Source organism: Rhipicephalus sanguineus, chromosome 2 (assembly GCF_013339695.2).
Source record: "Rhipicephalus sanguineus isolate Rsan-2018 chromosome 2, BIME_Rsan_1.4, whole genome shotgun sequence".
NCBI classification, from domain to species: Eukaryota; Metazoa; Arthropoda; class Arachnida; order Ixodida; family Ixodidae; genus Rhipicephalus; species Rhipicephalus sanguineus.
Window position 1 is genome coordinate 103,003,205 of NC_051177.1, and position 13,278 is coordinate 103,016,482.

Consider the following 13,278-nt stretch of genomic DNA (forward strand, 5'->3'; position numbering starts at 1 on the left):
TTTAATCTCCTCGAACACCGTCATTTTCTTTTCATCCGAGGCGCACCGTCGCTCCCTTTCACGAGCGTCGTTCCGCACAAGGCAAATAAACAACAAGCAGGCGGGCGGTGAGGAAGCAACAAGGTCTTCCCCATGCCGACGCCAGACAAAAAAGCACCCAACTTCCGCGCTCACCTCGGTGTTTTGTGTGTTGTTCTGCGAAGGGCTGCCTTACGACTTATTAAAGCAAATAAACTTATAAATATGGATGCAACCCTGCAGCCTGGTCAAGGAGGGAGATACCGAGGGGGGCTTTCGAAGAGGACAGAAGGCGTCGGCAGCCCCCTCCGGCGTTTTTCCTTTCTACGAGGGCCGCCTCGCCTTCGAGCAAACGCAGCCCCCAGGGCCGAAGTTCAGCTGGGCAGCAGCAGTCGACGACGGCTGCCGAACGTCGGCTCTGCTGCTAGCTCGGGTAACAACAAGGACCGCCACGTGACCACCCCATCTCTCGCTCACTACCGCAACGCTCTCGCCCACCACGTGGTCCCCGCCACGCCGCGTCCTCCTCTCCCCCGCCATCTGAGAGGCACCGCGAGCGGGAGCGCCCGCGAGGCACACAACGCGAAGCGTCCCGTTGCCGTGCGCTCGAGAACAACGTGAGCGCGCGCGGTCACAGAGCAGCTGGTGGCTTGAGGTTGTGCGCGTTTTCCTTGATCCAGGGCAGCTGACGGATCGCTGGCGCACCGTCCGTCCACCCTCTTGCTGTTACCTGCGAAGAAGAGCCGTCTTCGTAGCTCTCCCGTGGTGGGCGCGGAGTAGCGCCAGTGTTGTTGTTCGCTCCCGCGTGTGCGTGCGTAGACTAGATAGAAATACGCAGGTTCAGTCGCCGCTGCTTGGCGATGCCGGGACCCGAGATCGAGAAGATGACGACGCGTTGCTGCGGCCAGCGCGCATCGCGACCGGACATGGCACTGGTCAAGGCGGCCGTCGGTGTCCTGGCCGGACTCTTCCTCGCGCTGTCCGGCCTGGCCACGTACGTCTTCTTCCCCACCATATTCAAGACGCAGGTTGAGACGGTGAGTTCGCACCCTCTTGTCAAACTTATTTAACTTTCTCTCCATCATATACAACCGACGATCGATGCAAAAAAAAATAATAATAAAAGTGGTGCGTGGAAAATGAAGACGGGACGTTCATTTTTCTGTGTGCCAGGGCGCAGCGAAATTTCACTGCTGTCATCTCCCCGTTGACGGCTGGAAAAGGTCATTTATAGAGAGATGCCTGCTGCCTAGGATCTACTCTGGCGCTGAGGCTTTGTTGGGTTAACGAAGTGACACTCAGCCGAACCCTAGGCGCAGCCACCACGAGAGACCTCGACCTACAGCGTCAGTACACGGGCAAATCCACAAGAAACAGCAGAAAAAAAAACCGGGATACAAGTCAGAGTTTACTTAAGGCTAAATTTTTGACACTTAACAAGAAGAAATAAGCTACTTGGGTTACTTCGACTGGGTAGCGCAAAAACACGGAACAAAAGATAGAGACGTAGACAGCATAGCGCTTGTGCTGTCTACGTCTCTATCTTTTGTTCCGTGTTTTTGCGCTACCCAGTCGAAGTAATGCAACTTTACCAACCTGCCCAACTTGCCGCACTTATCAAGCTACTTGGGATCACTTGGGATGGTGTCGCGCGCGGCTAAAAATTTATTCGGGGCGCGTCGCTCCTGCCGGTTCTTGCCGATCCGGCGGGCGGGGAGGTTTTTGACTCTTGGCGAATGATCGTCGCCCAAAGGCGAGGAGATGCCTCTAGCCCCCCCCCCCCCCCCCCCCCCCTTGGAGGGAAAAAAAAAAAAAAGAAAGTCTCGCGCGCGCTAGCGGTGGCGTCGTCCTTCCTTTCTTCCGGGAACGCATTTCGTCCGGCCGCGGTACGCTCGCAACACCCGGAGTCGACTCGCGTGCTTCGTGTTGTTTTTGCTCGATCAGTAGTGCGTTGTGTGCCTTAAGCAGCGCGCTCGCGCGCGCACATGCGTGGCGTGCGTTCGCCCCTCCCCCCAACCCTCCAGTTCTAGGGCTCTCGGGCGCCCAGCAGCATTTTCGCCTCATCTTTCTCTCTTCTTTTCGCACTATCAGGTCCCCGGGGGGGCTTTTCCCTTCGATCGCTGTTGCGACACCGAGGTTGCGGCTGCGAAACGTCGCTCGCACTACGGGTGTTTGTGGGCTGTAACCGCGCGCGGCCTTCGCAAGCCCTGTTTTCATTTCTTTCGTATAGCTCGTTCTATACACAATTCGAGCCCCTGTGCGTCGCTGAATGGACTTAGGTCACTCTCTACGCACACAGGCGTCATTTTTGAGCTTCCGCTCGAGCGTATGACTCCTGTCATGACGTTTCTTCGTTGTTTCAACATGTGAAAGAAAGAAAGAAAGGAATCGTGATGTCACGTTCTACTAGTTAAGGAACTTATACGAGCAATTTTATCTGCTTGTGAATTTGTCGAAGTGCAATGCAAAAAGAAACGCACAGAAACACCTCGTTCAGTAGCAGCGTGACAAAGGTACTCTTCCCTGAATGAATGAAATTTCTGTATTTCCTCACAATAACGTGAACGTACGACAGGCCAGCGTGGTCACAGAACTGCTAGAACACACTGTGACTAGGCTAGGAGGCCACTACACTAGGTAACAACTGCGGTGTCCACGGCGTAGGCCGTGCACACAAGTACTGTATTCGTTAAGTATGTTGCATGTTGGACACTCCTGGCATACATGACACATGTTACACCCGATAACACCTTTCTCCCTCTTTCTTTCTTTTAATCCCTTTCCCCCCAGTGTAGGGTAACAAACCGGGCTAGTGCTTCATTGACAGGGGGGCCCTTTACTGCTCTTGGCGTGCTCGCTTTTTCTGCACATAGGTATACAAATACATGTACTGGGTGATTCCACGTAAGATCGAAGAAACGATGGCTGGTCGACCTCTCAAATTTATTTCAAAATTTTATATATTATTGCCTGATGAGTGGAAAGAAGAGATCCGCAATTTGTTTTGCCGCCAAAAATTTTTTCGAACCACAGGAAATCAATAATGACGAAGAGGTGGAGTGGAGCGCTCATCCGCTCTGCTGTTTTGCCGAACTTTCGTTATGAATTGCACAAAATATATTAAAATTAGGTAGCTGAAATTTATTTACCTAAATATATGCATATTTTTGCTTCCGCTCAGGTATTTTTAGTTTTTATGTGTAGTGTAGATGTTTTTATAAAAAACCTCAAAAATGGCCCAATCGGCAAAATTTTCTTTACTTTGAAGGTCTTTATCTCAAAAAATCCTTGTAGCAGAGGTACAAAAATTCCGCATTACGTTCTTCGCATGCGTATCTACCAAACTGCCAAATCTTGTACTTATATACCTTTTCAGTAAAGAGATATAATCGGGCTAAGTTCAAGAAAACACCGAACAATGAAAACTTCTGACGACAATTAAAAAAAAACCCCATTTTTTAAATTTCTTAAACTTTGTCCACTTATTCTCCTCCACATCAGCTTTCAAAATCATTAAAAACATGTTGCATAATGTTGTTGCACTAATAGTTACGGCCCCTCCAATGAGACCGTTAGGCAAGGATGGGCAATTCCGACTTCTTGCACAGCAAGTGTATCAAATGCAGGCAGGATTGAATTTCTTTTTATTAAAATGTTAGCAGGTGCCTAAAAAGGTGTCGCCGGCACTGAAGACGTTAATTTTGAAATTATTTGGTCACTGCAGCGGCCACGAGCGCGGAGCTACCGAGTAGGCGCGCGCGCACCCGAGATGCTCGTTGTAAGAGACGGCGCAGTGAGAGCTCGTTCTCGCGTCCTCAGACCGATTGAGTTCGAAACAGCAACACCTCTCGGGTGACTTGAACGCACGTGCACTAGAGCTTCGCTATTCTATCCGCCCTCTGTTCGCATCTCAGCTAGGCGCTGATAACACGGTGGAGGTGTAAGCAAGATGAAAACTCTCGCTTCACGCACGCTGCTGCCACAGAAACTGCGCTGCGCCAGTTGCGATCAGTGGAAAGCATGAACGTGGCGCTCCAGTGGCAAAGCAAAATATGGATTGTCAAAGAAAAGAAAAGCAAAACTATAGGTAACCGGATGCGCTTGTCTATATTAGATGTCGGCAGCAGACGGCGTGAACTGGCCGCGCGTTCGGTGCGCTGTTCACACTTCATTCGGCGCGGATGGTTCTTGTGCTTTGCTCTTACTCTACTCCTCCTGTGCGTCTCATGGCGAGAAAGTATAGCTCGGAATGAGTGTATTGTGGAGACTACCTTTCGAAGCACAAGAAGCTTAAAGGAGTACTGACACAAATTTTAAAAAATTTCGGATTGTTGCTCTAAATAAAAATACTGGTGTCGAGAAACGTAAAACGACTATTGTGGTGCCTGGGAATGCATCCTATATATTTTAATTAGCGCCACCTTAAAAGGCACTTTCGGTTTCGATATCGAGGGGGTGGCTTCTCAGTGTCGTTTCATAGCAGTGTGACGTCACGGAGATACAGAAATTCGCGACGTACTCGCGGGAAATCCGTCATCTGCTCGTGGTGCAATAGACAACGATGAGTGAATCGTCGTCCAGTGACCCTGACAGTGATTTCTACGATTTAGGCTGCATGCAGGACGCAGAACTCGTGAACTCGGAGGAAGTGTCTTGACTTGTCGGGATAATGTCCTTGCAGTGTGGCTGGCTTGCAAATGCTCAGCGACGAAAACTTCAAAGTTAAATTAAAATATTTTATACGTGTTCTCTGACTCCAGTGTGTGGACAGCGTGGACACTGCATACCAACGAAGCAAAAAATGTCTCTTTTGCGATGTCTCAAAATCGTGTCAGTACTCCTTTAATTATTGCAAAGAAGCCAAAATTTCGCAGAGTTACCGACCTAGACATAAATGCTTTGAAGGAACGTTTAACGCCCGAAAGATCAGTGACTGTCAGTGAGACGGACTACTTGTGCTACGCGTGCTTTTGCTACCACTGCAATGAAGATCTTCACGGAACGCACAGTTTAACGATGACATTCTTATGCCCCCTGAAAAAGAAATCGACGCAATTAACAGATCACTGCGACTACCGGTGCACGTGCGTTCATGTCACCCGAGAGGTGTTGCTGTTTCGAACTCAATCGGTCTCAGGACGCGAAAACGAGCTCTCACTGCGCCGTCTCTTACAACGAGCATCTCGGGTGCGCGCGCTCCTGCTCGGTAGCCCGCGCTCGTGGCCGCTGCAGTGACCAAATATTTTCAAAATTAACGTCTTCAGTGCCGGCGACACCTTTTTAGGTACCTGCTGGCCTTTTAATAAAAAAAAATTCAATCCTGCCTGCATTTTATACACTTGCTGGGCAAGAAGTCGGAATTGCCCATCCCTGCCTAAGGGTCTCATTGGAGGGGCCGTAACTATTAGTGCAACGACATTATGCAACATGTTTTTAATGATTGTGAAAGCTGATGTGGAGGAGAATAAGTGGACAAAGTTTAAGAAATTTAAAAAATGGTTTTTTTTTTTAATTGTCGTCAGAAGTTTCCATTGTTCGGTGTTTTCTTGAACTTAGCCCGATCATATCTCTTTACTGAAAAGTTATATAAATACAAGATTTGGCAGTTTGGTAGATACGCATGCGAAGAACGTAATGCAGAATTTTTGTCGCTCTGCTACAAGGCCTTTTTTGAGATAAAGACCTTCAAAGTAAAGAAAATTTTGCCGATTGGGCCATTTTTGAGGTTTTTTATAAAAACATCTACACTACACATAAAAACTAAAAATACCTGCGCAGAAGCAAAAACATGCATATATTAAGGTAAATAAATTTCAGCTACCTAATTTTAATATATTTTGTGCAATTCATAACGAAAGTTGGCCAAAACAGCAGAGCGGATGAGCGCTCCACTCCACCTCTTCGTCATTATTGATTTCCTGTGGTTCGAAAAAAATTTTGGCGGCAAAACAAATTGCGGATCTCTTCTTTCCACTCATCAGGCAATAATATATAAAATTTTGAAATAAATTTGAGAGGTCGACCAGCCATCGTTTGTTCGATCTTACGTGGAATCACCCTACTTACATATCACGAGCGTATTCAAGTACACGGGTATCCTGCGCGCTTTTTGTGACTTGCACTGGGGCGCTTCGTAAGAACGGCCCGAAATGTGCCTGTAGAACGTAGAGCACTGAATTCGACGTTCATGGTTGTCAATCATTTCGGTTTCGAAATCTCGATCGCAACATTTCCGGTCGGGTTCTCTTAAGAAACAAATTACCCCTTGTTTGGCTGTCGTATACAGCGGTATGCTCACAGGACGCAACGAAAACCATTACCAACGATAGTCGGTGTCAAGGTTACACCGCTGCATGATTTTCACGCAGAGCTGTCCGGCAACAATCGTGCAGGAACTCGCGATGAAATTCTCGCACATACGTCTCCTCGCGAGTTTCTGCAATTCGCGCTTGCTTAATCGAGTCACGAGCGATTTCGAAACGTGGGCTGCTTCCTCGCTGGTGCAACAGGAATTAAGCGTATGTGTCGAGGACACGCCTTCGGCTGTCAGCACTGCAAATATTGCTTACGTTGTTTTGACGCTGGGAAACATGCACAACGAAACAAGTGAACAAGATACCACAGTTCCAAACGTAATTGCTTTGTCATCTTATGCAGCATATTATAGGACTTCTAAAGTTGTCATCTAGAAGTTAGTCACAGCGAAAGAGTGATACTTATCGTATAAGTCACATTTTTAAAAGAAAAAAAAAGCATGTAGAGGTGAAGAATCGAATATGAATATATCGATTTAACAAATAGAGGAACGGTATCGTTGAGATCTAATCAAATACTTAAAAAAAATAGATAGAGAGGTGCCTAGGAGATGATATCGCAGATATGCGCCTTCCCCCAACGCTCAGTCACATTTACGTGTGCTTGATAATAAAATGTGGCGCGGCGAACAAGTTACAGGTGAGAAAAGTCAAAAGCGCTTCTGCAACCTTACTATTATTATTTGATATGAAAATGATTACACATACGCATACCAGGGAGCGATATAACGCAACTAAAATTCACACGGGGAACAGTTACCTAGTTAGTTCTGCTATCAGTGAAGATTAGTTAAAATCACGTGTATTGAAGTTGGCAGGAAAAGGAAACGGAAAGGAAACGATGCGCACGCGCACACGTATACACGTGGTTCGTCGAGCAATTAAAACCTGTCGCATATATCCGTTGTCTTCAAAAGGATCAACAGAGTCGTAAAACGGTTTGAAGAAGTCAAGGGTATAAAATAAGCGCTTAAGAAGCCGCCGTGCATGTTGGAACTTTGATGTAGGAACGGTTTCCTTGTATGTTTTTCTGAAATTTTTTTTTATACACATGATTAACTAGAAAAGCATCGAGCGTCCGTTTCTGTATTATTCTGTAGCTTTTCGCGCGACTTTAGTCTCTATAGTTTGATAGTCATACCGTTTAACCAGTGAACAAATTGAAGAACGTCTGAGTGGTAATTTTTTTTTTTTTGTGACACGTGCAAGCAGTATCACGTTCTTTTATAGCTAGGCTTTCATTGCTTCCTTGCAGGAAAAAAAAAGGACGCTGACACATTTGTCAGCTAGCTTTCTATGACGCTTAAAGCGTGGTAAATATAGATGTCGCGCTTTTTAGATTTCCTGTTCAGGCACCAGGAAGGCTCGTAATCATGTTATACTCGCGTTATCCTTTGTATCATTAGACATATTTTTTTTTTCCCATTCAACTGTCAATCTGGCCAATCTGGCCATCAGAGGCTGCCATATGACGTTGAAGATTTTAGTGGTTGGATTGCTGGGTGCATTTGACGAACAACCCCACATTATAATGAAGACGAGCCCCCCCAAGCACGCACGAACACACGTATCCCTTCTCCCCTTCCGGAAAATATGCCTGGCTGCGTTACTGCGACGCAGTATAAGTTCGCCTCACCAGTAATATAATTGCTGTGGTATCACGCCCCAAAACCACGTTGTGATCATGAGGGACGCCGTAGTGGAGGGCTCCGGAAATTTTGACCATCTGATGTTCTTTAACGTGCACCTAAATCTAAGCACACGGGCCTCGAGCATTTCGCCTCCATCGAAATGCGACCGCCGCGGCCGGGATTCGATCCTGCGACCTTCGGGTGAGCCGTCGAGCACCATAACCACTATAGACCACCGTGGCAGGTGCGCCTCACAAATAAAACGTCACGAATGCTCATCGCATTACGCTGTTCGTGCGTATAGGACGTCGACCGGAGCTCTCTTTGACGAGGTCGAACTTGTACAGACTGATCAGTCGGTCTCGGGTCGTATACCGCTGATCTCCTTGAGGGACTGTTCGTCGCTGCCGAGTCCCTTCGCACGGCTCGAGAGAGCGTCGCGACCTCCAGACTCGAGCGTAAGTGGCTTCGATGTGCACGCTTACGCAAGCAACAAACGACGCACAGATAAGCCGTCAACGAGATGGACGGCGTCGCTCTGTCTGCTCAATACTGAAGAACATATATGGGGGGGGGGGAGAGGGGGGGGGAGGGGGAGGGGGAGGTGTACAGAGCGTTCCTCGTGCGCTTGCCGACAGTTTGAAGAAATGTAGCTGATTCACTGCTCTGTCGGCGGTCCTCTGCTTCTTGACTCATGTGATTTTACGCATGTACTCCATGCCGCAGACTGTTGACTTTAAGAACTGACAACCAATAGAAAGGGACCTACAGCCTAGAATTGGCAACAAGAACATTTTTACTTATATTTTATTTCAATATAAGAAAAGAAAAGAGAGGACACTCTTGTTGCTTATTCAGTGAATTTGATTGATGTCCCCAGTGCAAAAAATGAAAACGTATTAATTTATTCCTCTCTATTAGATTGTTCTTGAGGGCGAATTCACGGCGTGAATCGGAATTTTTTATTGCGTTGTGAATGTGTTGCAGCGCATCGAGGGAGACGAGCAGGTCTTTTAGGGCAGACCACGGTCCGCCATCTTGACTGTTGAGCTATATATACTGTAAATGTATAATCAGCTATGTATGGCGGGCGTATATTCATTTATCCTACGTTGGCAAACGCCGTAATTGAGACGCTCACTAGGCCACCACTGCAATTTTTACACGAGGAACACCTCACTTAAGTTCACAACGATGCCGTTTGGTAGGCCGCATTAAATAAGAAAGAAAGAAAAGAGAAAAAAAGTCCCCTCCTCGGTTTATGTTGCGGGCACCCAGTGAGCCCCATGACCTTACTAAGTCGGTCCTGTTCCGTCATTGTTTAATGCGAAGGGTTGTCGCCATGGCGGGTTTTTAATATAATGGTGGCTGATAGCCCTGATGTTGCATTCCAAGAACGCTTTACTTCCCACCTTTTTCAATCAATCAATCAATCAATCAATCAATCAATCAATCAATCAATCAATCAATCAATCAATCAATCAATCAATCAATCAATCAATCAATCAATCGATCGATCGATCAATCAATCAATCAATCAATCAATCAATCAATCAATCAATCAATTGAACTTTATTTTCATGAACAGAAAACTGCGTATACAACGATTATTTGGACCTATAGCCTGAAATTGCTAGTTTCCGGTCCAATACAATACGCAACAAATGTACAGGTCAGCTAAGAGGAGCGAAAACAAAAAAGAACATATAAATATGCACATATACACGTACACATTTATTCTTGCAATGCATAAGTACTTATTAGCTTGTGACTTAAAGCTTGCTATACGTAGGTGCTTATTAAAAAGAAGACAAATGAACAACTCATACAATTTCTTCCAACATACACACGGGTTTACCGTGTCTTGAATTGATAAAAAAATGTGACTTGCATGCTTGGCTGAAATTACGTGCAGTTTTAATCTCAAGGGGAATATTGTTCCATACTTGAGAAAAATAGATATCGCGCAAAAAGGGCGGGGACGAAGTGAAGACACGAATTCTGACAAACCCGTGTTTGTCAGTTTGTGTCTTCACTTCGCTCCGTCTTTCTTGCTCCGTACCTATTTTTCTCAAGTAATGAACCAAATCTCTCAGCAACGAGCCATGTTCCATATTTTAGTTCCATTAAATTAAATTAATCTTTCGCCGTGAACGTTATGACATTAGGGCTGATTGAAGTTACCGTTTGAAGCATGTCGCGTATTGCGTATAGGAATGGAAAAAGAGATCAACAGGCAGAGGTCAGTTTCTATTAGTTATGTTTTTTTTTATTGAAACAGCAATTTTGTAACAGAAAGAATGCTCCTTTGCACCCGTGAAGCCGGGAACCAAAGGCAGGCCGTTGAACGCCTGCCTTTGGAGGGCGGGTGGGGTCTGCGCTGAATGTCCCCCCCCCCCCCCCCCAATGCATATGTAGGACCTTCCGCATGCCTATGCTCGCAGCTGAGATCTCTGCACAGTAGCAGAGAAGATGCTGTAGCGTTTCAGTAACCACGCAGCAGTCGGCACAGTTGGCGACGGTCTCCCTACAAAAGTCAATTCTATATTCAGTCGGGGCGGATATGCACGTCGTATTCACACTCTCTCCTCCCTGTTGCTTCAGCGATAGATGAAGTCCTGCATACTGCGCTTGCGGCGAAGCCTCTCGTTCTTGAAGAGCCTGTGCTGATGTACGCGCTTTTATCACCTACTTGACGACGGCACTTGCATGATGTTCGTCGCGATTGCATGCCTCAAAATGGGGACACGTTCTTTTTAATCGCGGAGGTATCTCGCATCGTGTTATCTCTCGAGCCGACGGAGGAGCTATAGAAAAGGGCTCGCTTATTTTATGAATTGGTTCGCTTATCTCGATCAGCCTCAGTCGAATCTCATGAGTACAAGTGAGAATATCTGATGTAAACGCTTTTAGTTTTCATTTAACTCCTCGTTGCCGCCGCTGAATCGGACAGTAAGTAAGCCTTTATGGATCAGGCGCCGAATTCGCAAAACTTCTACTCTTTCGTAAGTACATGTTCCCATTGGTCAGCCGGCTTCGCTAGCTGTATGTCCCGCGTCGTGATTGGCAGAAATGTTCTCCTAGCAAAATTTTCAGCGTGAGGCATTTTTGCGAATACGGGACCCAGTGCTTGAATTCACGAAGATATTTGTTTGCAAGTGCACAAAAGAACGACTTACGTTGTTAAGAAAGAATTTCAGCCAAACCCGATGCCGGGCATATCATTATCGTAGCCGGCTTAGCGCTTACAAACGAAAAAATTTAAGTTCGGTCACTATAGCGTAAGTGCTTCTTTGCGAATACGCCTCCCTGTTTTTCCCCTCCCCACGAATAGGGTAGCAGACCGGACAACGCCTAGTTCATTGGCGTAGCTAGGGGGGTCAATCCCCCCCCCCCCCGAATTTTTAACAGCTAAGCTGTTAAAGGGTTCATTGTAGTACTTGCGCGAAAACAAACGGGGACGAAGAAAGGAGACACACGGACAAGCGCTTGTCCGTGTGTCTCCTTTCTTCGTCCCCGTTTGTTTTCGCGCAAGTACTACAATGAATTCGTTCCAACTAGGCCGGCTAGCAGTTTTGCTGCTGTTAAAGGGACACTAAAGGCAAATATTAAGTCGACGTTGATTGTTGAAATAGCGGTCCAGAAACCTCGTAGTGCTGCTTTTGTGCCAAGGAAGTGCTTATTTTGAAATAAAATGACGTTTTTAGTGGTCCGCATCACGTCAGCGCGCTTCAAATCTCCCGCCTGAAAATACGACTTTCATACGTCACTACTGCCGTGCCCAACGTTGCCCGCTTTTACTGCGCGGCCGCCGACACTAGTAGCAGCCGAGCGGAAGTAGTGGGACCCACAGTAGCAACAACGGCGCTGCGGCAGACTTGCTCGGATGGGCACATTCAAAGCCTTCACCAAGTTGCGGTTGGTCTCGTAATGCTCAGTACGAAAGTGCAGCGAGCACACACGCAGAGGTTTTGAATGTTTAGCACACTGGCGCAATGGCATGACACTAAGCCACTTCGAGCGTAAGGGTTCATTCCGCGGCACCCAGTGAAAAGACACACCGGTTTCCTTGCTGCAGCACTGGCGTTGTGCACCATTCGGGCATCCGGCAATATCACACGCATGCGGCATTTTGTCGAACTTTCTGTCAGAGCGACTTTCACGAGCGCGCAAAACACGCACGGCAGTACGCGCTCCCGAAACTACCACTGAGACGGGCGAGGCGCAGTTCGGCGAAAACGGAACCTTTGAACCACGCGCGCCGTTCCCCATGGCAACGCCACGGAGGTTTTGTTTTCCACGAATCAAGCGGAAACGAACAAATAGAATTTTATTACGTCTTTTGATGCTCGGAATGTTCTTTTTTTTACTGCTGTTAGTTTGATTACTAGTGATTTATTGCAGGCCGACTTCCATACGTCATCGGGATCACTTCGAAAATGTCCCACTCGTGGCGCTCATCATGTGATACATTTAGCTTAATTTCTCGGTAAGTAGGGCACTGCTGTTGATAATATTGCCGTTTTAGAAGTTGTCATACATTGGGCTTTCACTCTGACATAAATTGTTATTTGCCTTTAGTGTCCCTTTAAAGCTGGCAGTAAGACGTCCGTTAACAAGAAACCCCTGCTGCGCCGTTGCCATAGCAATCGCAACTGCTGCACGCCACCTGTGCTAAAAATAGCCAAGCCGCCGCGGCGCCGAGGAGCAGATGCCGCCGAGCCGTCGTTAGAGCAACCGCCACAGTTTCTTACACCGTGGCTCAGGGACAGCGATATAAACACATTCAGAGTGGCAAGCTTCGCGCCTATTCCCGATACGCCCGTTGCCGTCTCCTGGATGCCGCTTAGGCCAAGAACGCTGGATGCAATCGCCGCCGGAGTTGCGATTCCCGTGCTGCAACACGACCAGCAGAGGATCAACCACCTTCGCTGTGCCAAGCTTTGAGCAACTTAGTGCTAAGTTCCCGCATTGTAGGTGCGAAGCACCTTAAGGCCGAGGCTTGTCCGTCCGTTTGGCGTACGTGCGCATGGCACAGCATCATGTAAAATCGAAACATTAGGTTTAACAATAGACTAATATCATTCATAATTGTGACAGAACAATATAAAATGCCTACGACCACAAACCCTTTATACTAGTCGGCGATTTCAACGTACACATTATGGACCTTAGGACCTAGCTTTGTCGTCGACTCTCGCTGTCCGCTGTCACGGTATATAGAAAACCGTTGCTATAGTCGAAACTACTCGAACACTATATGTGTGTATGTTGATAAAAAAAAGTTTACTATACGAACATCAATCATAATTGTG

The 13,278-nt window shown here is 47.0% G+C and overlaps 1 protein-coding gene across 2 annotated transcripts in view; it reads left to right on the top strand.

Moving 5' to 3' along the window:
- Positions 1-298: 298 nt before the first annotated feature.
- Positions 299-13,278, top strand: part of LOC119383497 (protein croquemort) — a 91,408-nt gene continuing 78,428 nt past the window's right edge. Inside the window, exon 1 of one of the 2 annotated variants that reach the window (XM_037651665.2) lies at positions 299-1,055. In XM_037651665.2, coding sequence (XP_037507593.1) covers positions 879-1,055 — 177 coding nt within the window. In that variant the 5' untranslated portion in view covers positions 299-878. The remainder of the gene's footprint in view (positions 1,056-13,278) is intronic. The other variant, XM_037651664.2, reaches the window with a different exon arrangement.